A 22,655-nucleotide genomic window follows, 5' to 3' on the forward strand; every position below is an offset into this window, starting at 1 on the left:
GGTTTCTCTGCTTTTGGTTCGTCACTACGAGTGTCATCTCACACATGATTAATGAAAATAACGAAAAAAGCAAGAAAATGATTATAAGATTGGAATTGATTGACTGTCAAAATGTTGTTTTTAGAAACTGTGAACTAATGAACTTTTCAAGTCCGTGCCATTGAAATCTACACCCGTTTATAGAACATTTTTAAAGACACATGTTGGCAGTGAGTTCACCTTTCAGCAACATGAGCCATATTTTTTAATCCACCGGCACTACCACTAAAATGAAAGGCTCCTAAACAAATATTAGACAGTAGATGCTGCACAGATGCCAAATCATGATGCATAAGCAAACTATGGCAACTATGAGCCTGAGCTCCAGTAACAACAGCTAGCTGAGAAACAACTCGCCACTAATTGTTCATAACCATGAAGCATATAAAACCGTCTTAGCGAAAGGGTGAGGTCCACTACGTGTCTATCACATCTGTCAGATGCAGAAGTGGAATATCCACACAAACACATTATGCCAATCACGTGGATCAGTGCGCTTAATAAAAAAAACTCCTCATGTCCTGAGAACACAACTCAAATTACAAAGCTTTCTTTTATTCATCATTTTTTTTGTTGTCGCATTAATTCCCCGCTGCAGAATTGAATGTAGGAGAATGAAGATCTGACCTGAACTAATTTATTTTAATGTGCATATAAGAGCTATTTCTGTTTTTTAAACTGTCCTTTTCACAACATTAGAGAACTAAAAGACACAGTGAATAGATTGAAACACCAGCTCATGATTGTATTTACATTCAGACTATAAATAACAATTTTCTGTATAAATGTGTATTATTCATTTGATTATGTCGTCACACGGTTCAAGAAAAGGTAATGAACGTCATCACAGAGCCGGTTGTGACGAATCCAAATTGCATGTTGTGTGACAGTCAAAACTAAACTGTTTACAATAATGTCAATCACATTTAAGAAGCTGAAGTTATTGTAACTTGTTCTGTTTTGTTTGTTTTGTAAAATGATCAAACCAGCTGGTGATTCACTTTCTGCCTGTATACGGATCAGTGAATCCACCAATTAGCATCAATTCACATTTAGGCTGTAAATGCTACCAGTGACAAATGATACTGTCCACTGGGATCCAGTGGCTCATTCATTTGCCTCTGCCTGACTCCTTTCCCTTACAGGGGGTCAGGTAGCTTTGTATGGCCTCTACACTCTGACTGGGATGATGCCCATTTTTTCACTGAGCAACACGAGGACAAATACATACGACAACCATTTGAAAAACAAAAATCATTTGAAAAAGAATTTATAAAACATGAAAAAAAAAACGCCATTAAGATAACATATACTGAATAATTTTACCCGTCTGTCTGAAAAGTCTCAATAACAATCAAATTAGTGAATCTAAAACTTGTCTAAACAACAAACTATCAATGACTGAGGCTTTAAGATTATACCTAGATCATTTTTAAATGACCTAGATAGCCTCTTGGAATAAAAACATAATGACAGTAAATTTAAACTTGATTACCAACTCTGCAGGTATGTTGACTCACATTTTAACATTAAAAAAAACCTCCGCCTCCTCCTCCTCCGCCTCCTCCTCCTGTCACACACGAATCCTGAACCCTTCATCAGGCCGTTTGTCTGTGCAAACCCATGGTCTCTCACCACGCTCCTGCTCTGACACATGTCCTCCGAGTTAACCCGGCCTGGTGTTGAGCAGTGGGAGTGTGCTGCCGTGTATTCCTCTGTGTTTGCTTAAGAGATTAAAGTGATAAGCCCGAGCCCTCGGGAGTCCCAGGATTTCATACCACCAGAGCTGCACGGAGCATCTGCATTGTCTCCTAAACTGGAGCCGCTGAAATTGAATAGTATTTGAAAAGTCTTCTTAAAAGCAAATGTTTCACAGATTAGACTATCTAGGAACCAAAACTGTGCAAAGAAAAGAAAAAAATTGAGGCACAAATAAAACTTGACTTTTAATCACGTCCATTTATTCCTTCAAGACATTCGTAATCAAAACTAATTTCAATGAACGATCTCCATTTGAAGAGTTGGTTATTCCTGTCACTCAGGTTCCTCCCAGGATTATGATTATGGGCTATATTTTGCATGCTGAAATCACAGAAGGGCCTTTGTCTGGAAAACATTTACATCTCTTAACACAGCTGGCTTGCCCAACCACTGGCACAGAACAAACAAGGAAGCCAGGTAGAAAAACAAACCCGTAGGTTAAGTTACCACTAAAGAGCTCTTTTAGTGTTAAACGTCCAAACAACGTGGACCAATTCAGACTTTTTAAAATAAACTGAGGTCGGCTTTAAAGGGGAATTTGAATATGAACAGGAAACAATGTTTGTTTTGACAGGTTCTGGTCAATAGACTGAAGGAGGTTCCACATTAAACAACTGTGATAGTTGCACGTAAATGCATTAAAGGTAAATAAAGGGGGGGGGGAACTGTGTTTTTTTAAATCAAAAGTAAAAAGTAGATCATAAGTTGAGGCCATTAATTACTGCTTCATTACGATAAGTCAACAAATCTTTAATAGAAATTTCCATAAAAGTATTCAGACTTTGTCAATCATGAACAATAGGCCCTTATAAAGCTGAGGTATGTTGCCTGGGGGGGTGTGGCCCCTCAGGTGCTGTGTGGAGGTAATACACTCCTCAGGTAACGCTGGGTGACTCATTCTCACACACACCTTAAACAGCGCACATGGCGCTGTTACACCTTTACTCTTCAACTTAGCCCGACGACGAACTGTGGGAATAAACTGAATGAGCGCCGCACGCAGCGAAACAGGATTTCTTAGAAGAGCAGAGGACTTGAAGGAAGCATTGGACTTGGACTCAAAGACAGTGAGTTGTGAGGAACAGATTTTTCTTGAAGGAGGATTGTTTGTTTCCATCGTAAAGAATCAAATTAGTTTTCTCCGTCAGACTGTGGAAGTGACAGTGCCGCACAGAATTTGCAGAGAGCTCACCTGATACTTGATAGTAGTTCTCTTTCGAGCTGTCCATGACAATGCCGGTGGTCAAAGTGGAGAAAGACTCTGCAGCAGACACTTTGTCTGACTCCAACCCTCCGCCACAGACAGAGGAGCAGCCCAAAGGTCGGAGGAGGAAGAGACCTCTCCAGCGAGGGAAACCCCCTTACAGCTACATCGCTCTCATTTCCATGGCCATAGCAAATGCCCCGGATCGAAAACTGACCCTGGGGGGCATCTACAAATTCATCACAGAGCGTTTCCCCTTTTACAGAGACAATTCAAAGAAGTGGCAGAACTCCATCCGCCACAACTTGACACTCAATGATTGTTTTATCAAGATCCCCCGAGAGCCAGGGAGGCCAGGAAAGGGCAACTACTGGGCTCTAGATCCAAACGCAGAGGACATGTTCGAGAGCGGCAGCTTCCTGAGGCGGAGAAAGAGGTTTAAGCGCTTAGACTTGACCACCTACGCCGCATTTGTCCAGGAGACACCAGTTTTCTCTCCTGTCCAGATTGCCAGGTCAGCTGCATATACCAGCTCATTCTACTCCAACATGACCGTCAGTCCGACCTACGGGCAGCAGCTACCGTCTGCCTACTACCCCTCGTCATCACCTCCTGGTTTCGGACCAGGTCAGACCCGCACGTTCAGCATCAATAACCTCATGGGACACCCGACCCCAGCGAGCATGCTGGGAGGTCAAGGGGCCGAGGGGATGCAGCAGCCCAGTCGGAGCTTCACTCCTGAGGGGCTTCCGAACGGATCCAGTCCCTGCAGCCTGGGAGCCCCGGCTTACCAGGGCCAAGCATGCGGGGGACCCGTGCCGTCCCGCGCCTCTACCCATCCCGGGTTCACCTACTCCGGGCAAAGCATCCACCCACACCACGGCTCATATGTACAGGCCCATAGCCAGGGCTATGCAGCAACAGGACGCCTCCATGCCTCAGCCCACGGACACGCAGAGTCCATGGAGCATTACGGCAGGATCTCCCCAGTGCAGCTGGGTTCCTTCTCCCAGTATAACAGTGCTGCGGGTCCCATCAGCAACACCGGGGGTTACCTGCGACACCCCACATACCCAGGGAATATAGACAGGTTTGTGTCTGCTATCTGAGATCATGAGAACGTCGATTCCAGCATCTCACTACGTTCTTCACAGAGACTTGGAGACAGCAGCAAGTGAGCCAGACATTTCTGCACACAAACAGGATCGTTCTACATTTTTTTAATAGACAAAAGTGGTCAGACTGAATACAGACACTTCTCCTGACACAACTGTGATTCATACCATTAAAGCTAACAATCCATTTTTCAGTACTGAGGGTAATTTACTTAAAGGTCAAGCTTCAAATCTGGTTTTAAAATGTCACGGCTTCTTCGCAGCATGTGAGAATGTAACATTCGTCTAATTTCATGTGTGGTTTTTGCGAGCTTCTTTTTTTTTGTTGCCATGACTTGAACGTGCAAGTTAAAAATGATTTACATTACTAAGTAAGTTTAAACGGCAGTTATTGAAATGTTACTATAAATTATTGTGTTTCGTGGTCATAGGCTTTGCATTAAGTGGCTTTTATGAAGAACGTCAGCTTTAGTTTTTTTGCATGTATTTTGTTGCCAAATGAAAATGCATATTAAGTCATCTTTTTGGAAATAAACAATCTTATATGGGTTTAAGAATATCATTCTATAAATTGTGTTATTGCTATTACAATTATGCAAATATGCCCTAGTAATATCTTACTATCATTTTTATTGCATTATTCCTAAAGAAAAATATGATTCGCCGTCAGGTTAATTCAGTTCACCACATTTAACTATGTTTGCAAAAAAACAAAGACAACAAATCCAGACGGGAGACCGGCAGGAATGAGAAATGCACTCGGACATGTTTCTTTTGTGTTGACTTGGCTTTCTTCGCTGTTTCAGCTCAGCTGGTTTCAAGTGTTGTCTGGAGCCACAGTGTTAGCAGTAACCGTGACCAGCCGCAATTATCGTGTCCAGACATCTGCACAGCACTTAGAAACGCAGTTAATCTACCACATGGATCCACAAAGTCAAGAAAATTAATTGACTTGTAACTCAATATTTCAGCCAAGGAAATTAAGTAGTGGGAGTTCTTAACCCGACTCAGACAAGATGAGACGCGTGCGGAAATACTTCGTAATATTTAAGACACTTTATTTTCTATCAGAAAAGAAGCTTTGTTGATAGATTTTAGTTGGTGTTTAACAAAGAGTCTTTGAAAGGGTCCTAGATTTTCTAGAATGCTTCTCAATCGTTCCATCTGTGTGGATTAAATAAAGATAACTGACATCAGAAAGTGTTATTAAACTATTTCAAATGTTAACAGGTCAAAACACCGCAAAGATTTCTTTGACAAAAGCTTTGGTCATGGTCAAGATTAAGGGTAAAGATTGATCTCCTCCCATTACACAATTATTGTGTAATTAGATGAATATTGAAAACAAAGAGATTCAAATAATCTCAGGTGAAGACCACAGACCTACATTGTCTCAGCGGCAGCAGAAGGTTAGATGCACAGTAGATTGTGCTAAAGCTTGAGAAAAGGGGAAGAAACTGATGCTTTCTGTGCATCTCATCTACATTATATTACAATTTAAAATTCTACAAATTTTTACCGAATGAATTTAGACGTGAGAAAATAAATCCCTGAAGGGAAACCAACTTAGTTTTCATTTTTTTGTTTTTAACAGAGTGAGCTTCACCTCTTCTCCTCGGAGGTGGTTATGTTTTCATCTGCATTAGTTTGCTCGTTAGCAGGATTACGCAAAAACTATTCAACAGATCTCAATGAAATTTTGTGGAGGGGTGGTGTATGACTCAAAGAAGAGCCCATTACATTTAAGTGTGGATCTGGATCAGGGGGATAACCAGGATAATTTGTTCCACTTTCTTCAACATTGCAAGTTAGGATGCTCTTTGATTTTTCAACATCTTCATCGATTTCTCAGAATAATTCATGGATCTTAATGGGGGAGACAAAATTTAAAATAAATCAGTCAGGTTTAGGGGACTGATATTTATATGTGTGGGCAATTTGGTGCAGACCCAAATAAAAACATGGATGTAGTGAATTTAAATGTGGTTTCATAAGGAGACTGTTGGGCCTTGGTGGAGGTGTTTGTGATGTTGTAATTTGTCATGATGATATTTATGCACGATTCAAGTATCATTAACATTTTATCCACTTTTCTCTTTTCACAAACAATTAACTATAAGAGAGCAGAAAATGAAATGAATCAAAACCTTAAATACATCTCTCAGAAAACCTGACCGCTAACACTTGATTTGTTTTATTTTCCATCTAGCGTGGTGCAACACATATGTAGTTATTCTGCATGTTGTATTCAAATCTAACAGCGGCCTTGTGTGCTGCTATTACTGTGAACATGAATGTTACATGTAAGAATGTTTGCTGGCACAAAATTTGCCGTAAACCATTTTATTTTGTATCATCTTCTCTCAAGTATAAAGGAACAAAGACACTTCATAAGATTATATAAACATTTAATCACTACAAATATGAACACTTACAGAATAGGCTTGAACATAGACATAAATAAAAAATAACACATCAGCCGATGTATTCGACAAGCTGCTGGAGTTGTTCACAATTCTTCACAACCTCTGGTAAAGACAGCAGCGTCTGTGTGGAGAAGATACAAACATCCATTACGTCAAACAGCCACAACGCACACAACACGACACGGTGCTCAAAGTGAAAGAAAAACAAGTAAACAGCATTTCTCACCTCTCTGACTTTATTGATCAATTTGCTGAGCATCTGAAGTTCATTCTCACTCTTCTGCTGGTTGTTCTGATGGATCATTTGCTGCAAGAGAAGAAAAAACAGTGGATCACATCCTCACAAGACAGCGCCGAGATACTGGCATGAAAACAATCTCGTGTTGTCTCACGATAATAAAGACGGGTGCTGGCATATAAGTCAGGAATATAATTGCTGCTGTAAGTAATAGGCACTTACATGTCTCTTTGCTCTTTCCAGTAGTTTCACTTTTGCCTGCTCCACCTCCTGAAGACTCAGCTTCAGTCTCTCCACCTGAGGATCAAACCAAACAGAGAAACATTAGAGAAAAGAGTGTTAAACCGACAGTGTTTGCTCGGGATCAGGCTGCCAGTACTTTAAGATATAGAATAATGCCTTCTTAATGAATTAATGCACACAGTGGCATGCATGGCTGATGCTGTAAGTGACTGTCATATGCACCTCTTTCAATAACTGGATCTTCTCTTCCATGAAGTGCGCTGGGTTCGCTGAGGCCCCACCAGCTTTTCTCAACTCCTCACGCAGGAACTGAGATTCCACCTTCGACTGCTGGAGTGAGCGACGGAGCTCAACCACCTCCTTCCGCAATTCCTGTGGCAATATGTCAAACAGAAAAATGTTAACTGTCAAGTGTCTCTGTAATTTTCACACATAACTTGGCGAGTGAAGTCTTCCTGAGTGCCTTACATTATTATCAGTCTTGTGTTTGTTTAGAATTTCCTGGACGTCTTGTATTTCTACCGATAACGTTGTCAAAGTTTTGTCATCCTGTGAAAAGAGAAACATGTTTGTTATTTCAATACTTTTATCAGCTCAACAGGATCATTCCCATTAATCATCTGCCATTTTTTGCCATCTTCGTTCGAGATCACACATAAAGCCGACGATATAACGACGATCATCACTTCCATACAGGCTTAGTAGCATATAACTGTTAAAATACATTTCATAAGATCTTATTGTTTTTTAAATGCACTGGTATCGATCATTACTTGGAATCGGCCGATATATCGGAGCATCTCTATAAAGAATTATTTTATTGCACAGTACTTCTTACCTGAGCTTTCTGCTGTAACGCCTGATTTCCTCTCTCAACCAGGATGTTCAGTCGATTGAGTTGATGTTGGAGCTGAAACACTTCAGCAATGTGTTTGCTGTTTGAAGCCTGCTGCTCCTCCTGCAGGCCATAGCTGGTAAATTACAGTAAAACATATTGGATTTGAGATTAAGATTATGAACAAAACTCCTGTTATAACATGACACTAATTCATCAAATACGAAATCAAACTTGGCAATTCCATTGATTCCTCTGAAAAGAGCTTCAGGGAATATTAATCCAGAAGCCTTTATATTTCCTCACAGTTTTTAAATCACATTCTCTCAGTCACAGATTGATCCCATCAATACCAAGCCTGTGGTGTCAAACCATGCTGACTGAATTAAGTACAGACTTTTCCATCTTATCAGTTGGTGTTGCCGGATTGTCTTTCACATTTGGTTTTCAAGTCACTTCAATCGAGAAGAAGAATCAGTGGATTAATTGTTAAAGAAAGTGAATGTTAGTTGGAGGCCTCTAGCTAATTGGTCTAGTGCTAAAAGGGATTAGTTAAATCAATTAATCAATGAAAATAGACAGAGGTACATTTTTTGTGAATTATATTATTAATGAGGCACAAAATCCCAAACATTCGATGTTTCCAATCTCAAATGTGAGAATTTATTTTGCTTCTCTCCGTTTTGTTTAATGAAGATAAAAAAAATCTACTAAAACAAAACCTTGGACTGTGGACAAGGTTTTGACATTTTTTCCCCTCCATTTTCTAGCATTTAATTGACAGTGCAGTACATTGATTTACTCAAAATATTATCATCAAATGAAAATATGCAGTTAATAATTCGATTCCTATTTGAAACATTACCTTTTTCATTTCACTACCTCATAAGTATTTTACAGCACTTACATGGTGTTGTGCAGCTCCTCCAGCTCAGCATCTTTTCGCTCTTGCACCAGTTTCAAGGCGCTGATGAGCTCAGTGACGGTGCTGCCCAGGTCGGCCAGCAGCTCCGCCACGTTGCTCTGATCGTCCTCTTCTGGTTCAAACTCTACTACTGCCCTCAAACTCTTTTTAGGGGTGAAGGCTGCAATGCGGGTGAAGGCGCTCTTCTCACTGAACAAAGCTTCACACTGTGGCTCAGGCACATCTGAGGGGAGGGAAGAGACAGTGAACTACAACTTAGATTTTCTACTCTGGTCACTGAATGATGTTTAAGAACTTTCTGAACTGGGATTTGGGTGAGTAATACATTTCTTCCAGGTTAAATTATGCCCCTTGACCCATTCATACATTTGTGTTGGTGTTCAAAGCTGCTAGTTGTGTTCAAGGTCAAATAAAAAACTCAAATAGAAGCTACATGGCTACTGGCTGCTTTTATGAGATATAAAATCCACGACAAGTTTCATTGTTATCTCTTAAACTCTTACATTTTGGAAAAAGTATGACTTAAACGTGGGGTGATCTACGGTACCTGGTTCAGGAAGCATCTCCAATTTACCATCTTCCTCCTTCTCAGTGGTTAATGCGACCATGATGCGGTCGACAAACGAGCTGGAGGGGTGACGCCGCTCCGAGTGCTGGAGTGTTGGAAACTCTTTGTCCCCCTGTTCTTCAGATTTCTAAAAAGAAAGACGTGGCTTCAGACGTGAATTCAGCATGAAAAAGAAAGTTTTCTCCACCACGCTGCAGCCAACATACTTTCAATTCATGTCAACATTTCTCAAGTTTTTTCTTTTTTAAGTGGAGGGGTAATTTTGGCCATGCTTGTTACTGGGCACATATGAAAGTTGTGTGTTGCTGATCTCAAACTTTACCTTGTCATTGAGAGCTGCATGAAGCTCATTGGTCAGTCCTCGCAGTGTGTGATGCAGCAAAGTGATTTCAGTGACGGCCTGAGCCAGCTTCTCTCCGAGCTCTAGCTGGGTTGCACTGGCTCTGGATGCTGTGGTTTCCAGCTGCTCCTGCAAATTTCTGTTCTCAAGCCTTTATCACACACACACACAGAGAGATACGTTATCACTGATTATATAGACATTTGTTAAACATTGTCAGACAAAGCTGTGTTATTTATTAGAAGTAACTCCAGCTTTTCTGAAGTGTAAATATAGTTGCATGCACACAGAAAAACTGAGGGCTCTTAATCAAATACCCAAAAGCCATTGCAGAGATAATGTGTGACTTCCTCCTCACTTCCAAAATTTTAATTAAAAAAAAAGTTTATAAGTGTATGTTCAACATCCAGCACAACATATGAACTATATTACGTTCTGTTGGTACACAAAGCAAACACAGTGGATGGATGAGTGGATGCTCCTGCCAAAGCATCAACATTTCTCAGTAACATATGGATATAGCAGAATATGAACAAAATAATTACAGGTTGAGCTTTATTATCAAATAAAAGATGGGATGATGATGGATATTGTTAAGTTCAACTTACTGAAGCTGACTATGTTCTGTCTTTAGGTCCTCACAGTGGATGTTCCTCTCCCTGAGCGCCTGCAGGTTGGCCCTGAGCAGACGCTCACTTTCAACCACCTGCTCCCTTGCCAGCTCATTTTCCATCTGTAAGAACTGACACACACACACACACACACACACACACACACACACACACACACACACACACACACACACACACACACACACACACACACACACACACACACACACACACACACACACACACACACACACACACACACACACACACACACACACACACACACAGAAAATAAAACCAGAGACCCACCATGAAGCAGACTGTAAAGACTGTTACTGTGTGCTCACAGTTAGCGTATATTATGATAATCAAGCATGCATGTTATAAGAAATATGATATTATTGGTCTTCCATGATGAATGTTTGCTTTTCTCACATCCTGTTGATTCAGGCAAACCTCTCTGGCACAATACGGACAACAAACATGAAACACTTTATAAAGAAAACGGGAGAAGTATCTGTACCACAGAAACTCTCCAAGCAAAGAATCGAAACTGCACCACAAGGCATATTCATTCTAGAGGCTAACCTCGTTCATCTCCCGCACGCCACTGAGTTGTGTGCAAACGTTCTGGAGCTTCTGGATCTGCAGTTTCTGAGACTGTGAGAGAGTCTGCAGCTGATCGAGCTGCTCCTCACTTTGAGCCAGAGCCTGACTCAACTCAGACACGCGCTCCTCCGACTGGTCCAGTGACGTCTCCAGCCTTGACACGGGCACAGACACAACACAGACATTAGCATTAGCACAGGCATTAGCTGCAGTATTGTCTGTTTGTAGCAGTATGGCAGGGAGGTTGCCTAGTGGTCTCTGTCTTCTGTCAGAATTCAAGAAGTTGAAACTTAAGAAGTGAGGATATCCCAATGACTATGCACACATTTAGAAATAAATCTAAAAAGATATAAAGAATTATGTGACAAAGTTGTTTAAAGGAAGATGTATAAAAATTGTTGTGATGTGATTATGCTCGAAATGTAATTTCAACTATCAAGAGAAATTAGACGCTTGTTGTTTCATTCCCATTTAAAATCCTAGTCACCACTCACTCATTTGCTTTGTCCTTGGCTTGCTGGATGTCCTTCCATGACTTCTGCAATCTGAAAAGCAACATTTTTGTCAGTGAGGTTTTTTGTTTATTCAACTTTACACTCGATAGGAATGTTTCACTATCACAACATTCGCCTCCTTTTTTAAAAATGAATTGGTGTTTTGTTGTGGGAATCATACTTTGTTGTCTCAGAAGTAAGCGCCTGCTCCAAGAAGGTGTAGGAGGCCAATGTTGAGGAAACTGTGGCAGACAGTTCGGTCACCTTCCTCTCCAGCTGACCCCTCTCCTCGTCTCTTTCTGTGAGCTTCTGACGCAGCACACCCATCTCTGAAATGTAATGAAATGACAGAAAAGTTCATTGACTTTATTGCGTGATAGTGAAGAAAACTACATTACTTTTCTAAATCTGTTTGAAAAGACAAAGAATGAAATGGAACAAATCAATTGAAACATAATTATTTTAGTTTTTACCTGAGGACAAAATGGTCAACTGCAGATTTAAATCACCAATCTCTTCTCTGGCAGTTTGGAGATTCCACTTTGTTTGGTTCAATTCTTCTTCGATCTGTTGAGTACAAGTTAATTTAAATCATAAACAAATTCATAAAATTCGTAATGATTTGCAATTTCACACAAAATGGTGGCATGGTTCAGGGAAATAAATGTTTCAACTAATTTAGGAGTCTGACCTGCTCTTTCTCTTCAACAGCTTGGTCTCTTGCAGAAAAGTGCTCGTCTCTCTCTCTCAAAGCAGCTGCTGCCTTATCGTTCAGCTTCAGAAGCATGGGAGCAGTTTTCTGCAGAAACCCTCTGACTGTGCAGAGCTGTAAAAAGACAACCACACAAAACCACCAGCACTGTTAGCATTATTATATCTAAAATAATAAATAAAGTACTTTGCTCTCATGTTGACGTAGAATACATTTTAGTTGTGAGGAAAAATTCGGAGAAGCACTACTCAATTCGGGTGAACAATGCCGAAATCATATTTCTTTTATCAACACATATATACATGTATGTATGTGTATGTGTATGTGTATGTATATATATATATATATATATATATATATATATATATATATATATATATATATATATATATATTTCTATTTCTTATATTATTTATAATTTTGAGACTCACGACACACTGTGTAAAAGTGTTTTTTATTTAAAGGATATACTGGACTTACTTCTTTCATCAAACTGGACTGCTCCTCCATGGTTTCAGACAAAAGATTAGAAGCTGAGTTCAGCGTTTCACTGTAGGCCTGGTTTAATGCAACCTGCATTAGTGGAGAAAGAAATATTTAATTAGACACATTATGAAGGATATTATGCTGAATAAAAAACTACAATGCTTTTTGTTCTTACCTGTTCTGGGTAGGCCTGGTTGAGGGCGGCCAGGAGTTGTTGCTGTGACCCCAAACTCTTCTGAAGCTCTGACATTTCTGTGCCACAGTGTGTCCTGAGCTGTTCCATCGCACTGAAGGCCTGGAAACACGCAAACAAACACTTTATGGCACTAATCGTGACAAAAATTCACTTTGGAGATTCTGCCTAATAATTTATATTTAATTTAACAAGAGCAGAAACTTCTTCTTCTGCTACATAAAACGTGTAAGTATTAAAAAGCATGTGATATTTACTATATCTTATCTTTCCACAACAAATGCATGGAAAAGTTTTGAAGTACTCAATTCCAAATAACCTCAAAATTATTTAGTGTTGCAACCTGCGGCAGAGATACTTGAAAACATTAATTTATACAGCCCCATGATAATTAACAGATGAGTCACTGTCCTTACCGCCTCTTTAGCTGTGAAGGCGTCTTCCATCTGTGTCCTCATGTCATTTCTTTGGTGAAGAGCATCTTTGACCTTCTGCATCATTCGCATTTGTGTCACCTTTGTATTCTCCAATAGAGCCTTCATCTTACCATACTAAACCACACGGGGGAAACAAATATCAGCTACATTTCAAGCACGTGAACATGTTGCCTTATAGGAGTGTACACCTGCTGTCACATAATTGCTGGTTGGATAATTACACAAACACTTTGCGGTTGATGTCATGTGAGAAAGACATGCAAGACATGTTTACTTACATGTACAGTGAGGCTTTGTTGGTCCTCTCTAACTACATCTTCAATTCCCTTCATGTTAGAGAGAGCAGCATCCGTGTCACTAGTGAGAGAAGTCTGTGGGGTAAAATACATGTAAATGTCATTAAAATACAAACATAGAAAATGTGCGTTAACATATTTTTTCCACATATGAATAAACTAAATCATTGAACATCATTTTGCACAGTTTATGTACAGGTTTAGGACATCCTCAAACACACAGACATGCAACAACAGTGTACTTAATAAGTTTAAAAAACCAGAGCGTGTTGTAACACTGTGTGTCATGTCTCACCATGGTGACCCTCGTGTCCTGCATCCACTGAATAAGGCTCTGTAGAGAACTTCCGTCCAGCTCCAAATCACTAATCCTGCTCAGAGCCTCCATATAAAGATCTCGGTACATTGAGGTCTGTATAGAATAGGAAAAAGCAAAACTTGAAAATTAGGATTAAGATTCTGTAATACATCAACTACAACACATCTCCCACAGTCAGCTGTCAGAATGCATCTTTACCTGACTGAGTTCAGTGTGGTCTGTCTGCACCAGTTTCTCTCTGAGCTCGGAAGGTGCAGGACCTGCAGAGTGACATCCCTGTTCTCGGGCTGCAGTCAACTGCTGCACCAGGGCCTCCACCATGATCATGCTAGACCGTAACCTCTGCTCTAGCTCCTCTCTAGGGAAGCACTCAAGGCTCCCTGGAGGTAAACTGGGATTAAATCGATAGAAAGAGTGAGAAAGACAGAGAAACACACAGAAAGAAGAATTAGTCATGTCATAATCAGAAATCACTGTTAACCAAAGGTTTGTTGAATAATGAATTCACAGCCAACACTTACTTCCACAGGAGAGGGTCAGTAAGAGTGCAGGAATCAACCACAGTGAATTCTCTCTTTCTCTCAAACTGGCCAGATGTGTTGATGCTGTGGTCCACTAGTTCCACAGCACTGGTGCCCACACAAACACTATGGGATTCTGCAGGAGTAGTTATTGCTGATGGGACTGTGGCGGCAGCAGGAGGTAGAGCATATGCAGAAACACCAGCTGGGCCCATCTTTCCAGATGCGAACATGAGGAACTCTGCCATCTGCCGGAGCTGCTGCTGAAGGGGACCATCAGCAATCAACGGGTAGTCCAGCACTGGCTTTTCTGCTTCAGACTGAGTTATGGCACAAGGCTTCACACTCACACCCTTTTCAGGCTCAGGGACAGGGCCTGACTGGGTATTGTAACCCAGTACTGTAGAGTTGAACAGCGGACGTGACATGGGGCTCTCCAAATGCTCTGCCCATAACCCTGAGGGGTCACCAATAACAGGAGGCATCAGGCTCTTTTCACCATCGACAACTGAGTCGTCTGCTAAAAAATTATCTAAAGCACGATCAGTACGAGTCTTAAATGTAGAAATTCTCCTAACAACAGGACTGAGGATTCCAAACTTCAGAGCTGATGCTAATGAGGGACACTGTGACAGAGCTTTCAAAATGCCTGGGATATTGTCTGCGTGAAGGTGTTCAGCAGAATTGGAAAGCGCATGTCCATTTTCCGATGAGCCAAGGGCACTGTCTTTTGCCTCACTGGGTTCAGGCGCTCCACTCGTTGAATGCACTTGAGAGACGATCTCCAGATGCTGCTGCACTTCCACTGGAGTGGGACCCTCTGCTGGAGCCACAGATTTGTTGCAGTCAGAAGACTCTGTTTTGTGGAGCATTGAAGGCAACGCACTATCTTCAGGATGTATTGAGTGCTTCGATGTTTCTTGGAATTGACAGTTGGATTCATTATCCAACTGATTTAACGACGTGTTGATCAGCGAAGATGTGTAGAAAACTGGTGGGTGATCTAAAACAACTTCATCATTTCCCTCATGACAGTTTAGTAGCTCATAGTCAGCTTGGATTTGATCCTGTGTAACAGAAGCAGGGGCAGTGTTGTCATCCAGGGGCTGGCAGATCACAGCATGGTGATCAGACAGAGAGATTGTCTTCTCAGACAATGAGGTGACATTTGAATGTTCCACCCCGTCTTCAACTTTGAAGACAGAGCCAAAGGCAGCATCCTCTTCTCCGTCAGTCTCGCTATCCGGTGCCACCAAGCTTATCTGTTTAACTTCATCAATTCCATTAGTGCTGCATGACAATGGTTCCTGGGCAGTGGAAAGGTTTCCTCTTGAAGTTGATGAAGAACTTTCATCACAACAGTATGGGTGATCTAAATGATCGTTGTCGTTTTGCACATCATGGTCACCAGCTAAAACGCTTTGATTCATGCCATCACTGTATGACAAAGTGCTGGTCACCATTGGAAGAGGAATAGTCTCATTTATAAGGTTGGTGCCATCTGAAAGTTCCATCTCACCTCCACTGCAGTTAAAAGATTTGAAGGTTACATCACTTAGTTTAGTTCCCTTAGTCTCAAAGACAGTGGTGGGGACAGGAACACCATGTACACTGGTAGAGTTGGGATGATCAGCTTGACACAGTTGTCCACAGTCAGAGACGTTAGATGAATTTAAACTGTTGTCTTGTGAAGATTCATTAAGCTGTGCCTGGGGCAGAGGAATTGTCTCATCATGTTGTCTGGTGACATCTGCAACTTCCACCTCACCTCTATCACAGGCATCTCTCTCTCCACTGCAGTGATTGGGTGAAACTACTGAATCGTGTGTGGCATGTTCATCCTCCAGGCTCCCAGAGGCCAGGGCAGTGTTGTCGATTTCATAAAAGGATGCTGCAGCTGCTTCAGCGTCAACTGAAGAAGCATCTATCATCTCCAGATTGTAGTAGGGGTGCTCTGTGTGGTCACTGCATGACTCCACAATCATACTGTCAGATATGACTGTATCTTCTGTTGCAGTGATGGATGTATCCTGGTCATAAGGCAAAATAATGCTCTGTTCTGCACAGACTGAGGAGCCCGAAATCTCAACCTCACCCCCAGGACAGATGAAGGATTTAAACGTGACATCTCCGAGTCCCCAAGCGGCTTCAGGAGAACAAGCATAGAGGGGGACATCATCCTGTTCAATAAAATTGATAGAAAATGTAAGAACTTGGTACAAAATACACTGAAAACCATGAGTATTTCTAAATATTCTAATAAACACACTTTTATCGTTTTCACTGTGTCAGCACTTGATTTCCGTCTCGATGATGGAGTTGACAGGTGCAGCATCCCGTTCTCCAAACTTCGCAAAGGGGTACGCTCTCCATTTTTACTGGAGGGCTATAATTTAGAAAAAGAAAAGTTTGAATCAAATATGCTCAGTTTGCTCAGTAATAATTTAAAGCTGTATTCTGTGCACGAGTGTAAATGTCTTACCAAGCCTTCCCCAGTGGAACTTGACTTCCTGGAGGACATGTCTCTGTATCTGTACAACTGCAAACACATTATACTATTAAACATGCTGTAAAGAATAGCTGAATGGACACTGAGACAGTTAATATAAATAAATCATATAAACATTAATGAGCCAGCTCGGGAAGCTAAGTGACATTAGGTTACGTTTACAGGAAGTTACACAGAAACAGGCTTAAGGGACATTCACATAAAACAGATAAGTGACCGAAGCTAACTTGTGTGTATGAAATAACACAACACGTCTCAACAGTGTGAGCAAGGACGTAAGTTAGCATAACATTAGCTACGATAACAAACTTGTGTCAACGACAGTCGATAGCTAACGTTAGCTCCATTCAGCTAGCTAATTTACGAGCCTTTACACGAATCGAACTATTGTTTCTTGACCTGTGTAAACGTACATTACCTCTCAGGCGTCCACAGGATGTTTTTAACCAGCGCTATAAACGTGAACAGGAAAAAATAAATCTGCGTAGAACGACCGTCAACCGCGTCTCGTTCAAAACACAAATGTCAGCTCTCCTATTGGTCCGTTTCTCTTCTTCGGCGGTTTTGTGACGCAGTGGGTGGACACAGACCGCACTGCAGCTCCCTATCGCCCCCTACAGGACACGGATGTCTTAACTCAATATTGATAGGGTTGGGCAATAAAACAATAACCAATATAACTAGGGCTACGTTGTAGCACTAACGGGCCCGAGCACAGGCATTTTGAAGCCTGTTGCGGTTAGTGGAGAGAGCGATCAATAGGGCCTCCCACCGTTTGGTGCTCGGGCCCTAATTAGTTGCTTTTAATTGATAAGTGGTTTTATATCATTATAGACAGTAAGATAGATGAAATATCGCTGCCAATTCAGATGTAAAGTAAACCCTCTATAATTACGATAATTGCTCCTATATATATGTTGATATGTATGTGCTTTTTTCAAAGTTATAGATCGTGTGTGTGTGTTTTTGTGTTATAGATTCTGTCAGTACATTTCCATAGATATGTTCCCTGCACTAATAGTTTGTTTTAATGGTGTAGTTCATTTGTGCATCGCTCCAGAGAACGAAGTTGCCCTGTGAACTTCAGGAAGCCATAATGAAATGGGAGAAGTTAAAGCCTCCGGAGCCAGATGATCCCATGTGCTGCTGCGAGTGTGATATCTACCAGTACGGATGCTGCTGTGACTGTGAAGATCTGGACGAGGCCTTTAACAGGTTAGAAGAAGTATGACCTTTAATGAGACACAAAAGGGTCACAAGGTGATTTACAGACATCAAATACAATTTAGATGCAATTCTCAATATCATAATTTAGCCATAATTGTTCAAAAAGCTAAAAAAAGTACTTGTTAGAATAAAACCATGTAAATAACCATGCATGGTGATTATGACAGATGAGTGACAGCATCAGTTGCAGCAGGTCAGTTTACAGCACCACAGGAAACATTGCACATGGGAGGTTTTTTGTGAACAAGCTCAGCTAAAATATCCTTTGGGATAATGGGGGTCACATATCTCTGACTCGGTTATTTTGGGCATCAAGGACTCAAAGGTTTTGGAATCCCTGCTTTAGTACAATAAACTTCAGGCCGAGTGAAGAAATGTCCCAGGGCCGCAGATCCTTCTGAGACTTCATGACTTCATGTTGCAATGTATTTAATCATAAATTCATTTTATTTTATCCATTTATTTATCTTTTTACAGTTTATTTAAAGGGCCCATATTTTACACCTTTCTGGGATTTAATTTGAGGTATTGGTCCCCCTAATATGATATATCAGTGGTTTAAAGTCGAAAAAACTGCTGCAGTGTGTATTTCCATGTCCTCTCTTCTGCCTCTCTCTGGAGCTGCAGACAGAACAGGCTGTTTTCGCCTGCCTCTTGAGCCCCTCCTCTGACTGCACTTTGAGTGACACGCAACCAGGCCTATCACCGGTCTCATTCTGGCGCATTGACGATCTCTCTGGTAAACGCAGCTGAAAGTCCCGTTATGTTTGGATACAGCTACAGAAGACCAGCCACATGTTTACAGTCGGTTACAACAGGATGTTTCTGAACTGTAAGTTACACCGTCCTCATGTTTGTTCAAGTGTTAGCAGGACAGTCGGCCAATGTAGGAGTAGCGTCCCGAGTTACAGTACGGAGTGTCAATACACCAAGCAGACATGTTGCTGAACATAGCGACACGGCACGTCAGAAGAAATAACGCGTAGCCGCTGGTCTCGAACAGTGACGTCCTTAGGAGGAATGTGCGCGGACACATTCTCTTCCTTGCATCCCTCCACGCTGCAGTGTTTCTTCAGTGTCGTTGTTGTGGTTAGCCTGTGGTAGCTACCAAGCTGCTGGCTCAGCAACATGGAGGAGTGGTGGGTTCGGAGGCTGCACTGGTACCCGCTGGGTGGGGCTGAGGGAAGAGTTCGATTCTATGATGACATCATAAGGGTGAGGAAGTACGAAACGAGACGTTTCAATAACATATTTCTTAGAATGGACTGAGTGAAAAAGTCCGTGGAGTGACAGTTTTCATACTTTGAGGGTCCCTACCCACCCCCTTCAAGTCATTACAGATAGTAAAAGCCCAGAAAATGAATTTTACACAATATGGGCCCTTTAAAACCAAACACGTGTGACATCACACCAAAGCACAATATTAAAATTACAGGGTCTGACCCTTCTAATAAGAAATATATATCTCATATCATCTTATTAGTTTGATCAATGAAAGGGTATTAGCATCATTCCTAATTAAGTTTTTTTTATTTTCAAGTGTTTGTAACTCTGCCTGAATGTGTGCGCTGCAGGTGGCTGAGACACAAACCCCCTCACAGCGGATGTCACTCTCCTGTTCTCGGGGCCCTGATTGACAACCTGGAGATCTCCATGATCCCGGCCCTGGTGCTGCTGCCTCTGCTGCTCCGGGCCGCAGCGCTGCACTACCTGCTGGGCATCATCATCCTGACAGCTCTGCCCAGCCTGGTCCTCTGGTACTACTACGCCACGCACCGCAAGAGGAGACGCACCCTCTTCTTCCTCACTCTGGCGCTGTTCTCTCTGGCCTACATGTATTACCTCTTCATCACAGAGATTCTACCGCGTGGGGACGTCAGCCATCTGCAGCTGTGCACTGTGACTGCTGGGATGATCCTCACCATCGGATCTCTCATTCACACCAAGAGAGGCCCAGGGTTTCACACCACCTCCTATCACAGCCAGAGTGAGGAGGTTAACAAGGACTCTACACATCTTAATGGATCCATCCAATCAGCGGCCTCCTCCTCCTCTCCTCCTGCCCTGACAGAAAAGTGGAGCAGATGCTCTGTGTGCAAAACAGTGCGACCCCCGCGGGCCAGACACTGTCGAACCTGTGGATCCTGCGTCAAGCGTCTGGACCACCACTGTGTCTGGTGGGTTGGATTTGATATTATAACATCTTTATACTTCACACCACATCATGAAAGTGAATATTGAATTATGACAGATTAGATAACTGCCCTGTAATTACACAACAACATTCATGTCTTAAGCAAAGACTCCTACTGTACCCACTGGTTTCCTCAGGGCCGTGCACAGACATTTTGGGGAGCGGGGGCTCAAGTGAAAAACTCTTTGCATCCAAAGATTGATTTTTAAATGGAAACTGCTCCCAGCAAAAATGTCTTGAAATGTAAACTTGAACTAGAAAACTGGTAAACTGGGATCTGTCTCAGGCCAACCAGGAAGACAGGGTGTCTATTTGTTTGTGAGCTTTATCAGACACTTTCCTGAACTGCACACTGCCAAGAACATTAAAGATGATGATGTCAGTTTTATGAATCTCTTTATACCTCATGCACAGTTTCTGAATTGTTTCATTGTCTGCAATAGACTTACAACCTCAAAGACAAAAGAATAAAATGTATATATGATGTTAATCTTCCTGTTTATTATTCACATTTACTATATAGATAGAAACTCCAGAACCAACCATGATATACTGTGAGTATACTGAATCTATTACCACCAAACTGGAATAACCCACATGATAGTCTGACCAGGAAATATTCAATAGTCCTTCAAATGTAAACTTCAAATACTACATCTACTGAGTTATTTTAAATACAGCAGGTATATGAAGCCAACATATCCAGGTCAGCTTGGGTCTCACAGATCTTTGTCTTGTGGGTCTGTGTTGTGTTTGTGTGTTTGTGTTGAGGTGTTGCAGGATAAACAGCTGTGTCGGACAGGCAAACCACCGCAGTTTCCTGCTGACCCTCTTGGTGTTCGTGCTGACCTCTCTGTATGGGATCAGTTTGGTGCTTTGCAGCATCTGTCCTCGGCAGTATGTCATGACGGCTCTCTTCTACTGCCCCGGTGTCTACAGCCAGTCCAGGTACAGCACTCTATATATCATAAATACATGTTTATGTATCATATCTTCTGTCTCATCCCAACAACTACATCAGAAGTCCACATTGAAAAAGTTCACCAAATTAATATAAACACAAAAATTTACTTTACTTGTTGCTATTAGATAATAGGTATGATATGATATTAGTAGAATTTGTAAGGACATATATTCTACTGCGTCATCTTTGATACATTGATGTATTAGAGTCATCAGTATTTGATTGTGGGAAACAGTTAAAAGAAGATTCTATTTGGAAATTTTGGACTACTTATTTAAATGTTGTCCATGTTTTGAGGCAATTTAATTTGAAACAAGTCAGAGCCTTTGGAACGGCTGTCAAAATCCGTCCGTCTGTCCGTATTATTATTTTTTTTTTGGGACGGACAGACGGACGGATTTTCGTCCGTCTGTCTGTCCGTATTATTTTTGATTTTTTTTGGGGGACGGACAGACTGACGGATTTAATTTTATTTATAATAGTGGCAACAGGAAGTAAGCTTTGTTTTACAACTATCATTTGATTTACATAAAATGTTCACAGTGTGATGTGCAATTTATAGCGTGGACCGTAATGAGCAATTAGCAGGCAAGGATCGACATCGCGTGACGGACGCAGGAAGTGAAGCGTTTGTCCTTGCCGCAAAACGCATGCAACGCTTGGTCATTGATCGCTCTCTCCACTAACCGCAACAGGCTTCAAAATGCGTGTGCTCGGGCCCGTTAGTGCTACAACGTAGCCCTAGTTTATTCTTTTATTTTTTTATCACCCATAAACTTTTACTTTTTAACATTGTACTTCTAATTCAAACCTTGTATCATTTTATTGCTGTTTAAATTTAGATGTATTGTATTCACTGTATTTTTGTATTGTGCCTCAGCACCAGTGAAAATGAGGGTTTTACCTCAATGTGTCCCCCGAGATATTAAATAAATAAAAGACGATATTGCTTATAGATTAGGCAAACACAGTCAGGAGGTATAACACATCATTCATTTGAATGTTTTGCTGTTTATCAAGTGTTTCTAATACTCGAAACCACAACCTTCACCCAAGAGCAAAACTCAGGCTTGATAATAAATAATAATTTATTGTGATAATTATCATGACTAATATAATTTTTGGCCTCATCACCCATTTTTATATATGTATCCTCTTTGATGCATGTATTATTTTAAAATTGACATGACATGCTTGATTATTTTCATTACAATGTTTAACCTGATTATAAAAATAACAATTTGACTGTGCCTCCTTCAGTTTGTGCGAAGCAGAGCTGTGAACAAAGGCAATCAGGGCTGTTATAGTCTGTTGTAGAATTTCTTGTTCTTCAAGTTTGTTCTGTATGACTCTGGCACTGTGTTAGTGGTCATTGTCTCATGCTGCAGA

At 41.3% G+C, this 22,655-nt stretch overlaps 3 protein-coding genes across 3 annotated transcripts; 2 read left to right on the forward strand and 1 right to left on the reverse strand.

The window, feature by feature from the left end:
• The first annotated feature begins 2,711 nt into the window (after nt 1-2,711).
• foxe1 (forkhead box E1) lies at nt 2,712-4,612 on the forward strand. Its single transcript, XM_034596097.1, has one exon. It carries the CDS (start codon nt 3,028-3,030, stop codon nt 4,111-4,113), a length of 1,086 nt encoding a protein of 361 aa, XP_034451988.1. The 5' UTR covers nt 2,712-3,027; the 3' UTR covers nt 4,114-4,612.
• A 1,837-nt stretch (nt 4,613-6,449) lies between these two features.
• On the reverse strand, nt 6,450-17,315 carry spag5 (sperm associated antigen 5). The gene is made up of 25 exons (XM_034602734.1): nt 17,295-17,315; nt 16,855-16,911; nt 16,642-16,758; nt 14,373-16,552; nt 14,050-14,242; nt 13,828-13,944; nt 13,515-13,607; nt 13,216-13,350; nt 12,782-12,901; nt 12,601-12,693; nt 12,100-12,234; nt 11,882-11,975; nt 11,590-11,737; nt 11,409-11,459; nt 10,894-11,068; nt 10,303-10,436; nt 9,677-9,845; nt 9,334-9,481; nt 8,769-9,009; nt 7,865-7,997; nt 7,495-7,575; nt 7,249-7,398; nt 7,006-7,080; nt 6,772-6,852; nt 6,450-6,666 (listed from the first exon to the last, which is right to left on the reverse strand). Exons 2-25 carry the CDS (start codon nt 16,891-16,893, stop codon nt 6,595-6,597), a joined length of 4,974 nt encoding a protein of 1,657 aa, XP_034458625.1. The 5' UTR covers nt 16,894-16,911; nt 17,295-17,315; the 3' UTR covers nt 6,450-6,594.
• Nucleotides 17,316-17,977: 662 nt separating this feature from the next.
• On the forward strand, nt 17,978-22,573 carry LOC117761644 (palmitoyltransferase ZDHHC23-like). The gene is made up of 4 exons (XM_034585759.1): nt 17,978-18,096; nt 19,683-20,285; nt 21,083-21,255; nt 22,527-22,573. The coding sequence occupies exons 1-4, from the start codon at nt 17,978-17,980 to the stop codon at nt 22,571-22,573; spliced, it is 942 nt and encodes a 313-aa protein (XP_034441650.1).
• Nucleotides 22,574-22,655: the final 82 nt, after the last annotated feature.

This window comes from Hippoglossus hippoglossus, chromosome 1 (genome assembly GCF_009819705.1).
Source record: "Hippoglossus hippoglossus isolate fHipHip1 chromosome 1, fHipHip1.pri, whole genome shotgun sequence".
NCBI lineage: Eukaryota > Metazoa > Chordata > Actinopteri > Pleuronectiformes > Pleuronectidae > Hippoglossus > Hippoglossus hippoglossus.

What these genes read in the sequence shown, in the direction of transcription:
- LOC117761644 (XM_034585759.1), top strand. Translation starts at nt 17,978, where the DNA reads ATGAAATGGGAGAAGTTAAAGCCTCCGGAGCCAGATGATCCCATGTGC. An exon ending in CTGGACGAGGCCTTTAACAG is followed by an intron (nt 18,097 to 19,682) that starts GTTAGAAGAAGT and finishes TGTGCGCTGCAG; the next exon opens with GTGGCTGAGACACAAACCCC. An exon ending in CTGGACCACCACTGTGTCTG is followed by an intron (nt 20,286 to 21,082) that starts GTGGGTTGGATT and finishes GAGGTGTTGCAG; the next exon opens with GATAAACAGCTGTGTCGGAC.
- foxe1 (XM_034596097.1), top strand. Translation starts at nt 3,028, where the DNA reads ATGACAATGCCGGTGGTCAAAGTGGAGAAAGACTCTGCAGCAGACACT.
- spag5 (XM_034602734.1), bottom strand. Translation starts at nt 16,893, where the DNA reads ATGTCCTCCAGGAAGTCAAGTTCCACTGGGGAAGGCTTG. An exon ending in GCGTGCGGGAGATGAACGAG is followed by an intron (nt 10,437 to 10,893) that starts GTTAGCCTCTAG and finishes TGTGTGTGTCAG; the next exon opens with TTCTTACAGATGGAAAATGA. An exon ending in GAGGAGCTGCACAACACCAT is followed by an intron (nt 7,998 to 8,768) that starts GTAAGTGCTGTA and finishes GTAATTTACCAG; the next exon opens with CTATGGCCTGCAGGAGGAGC.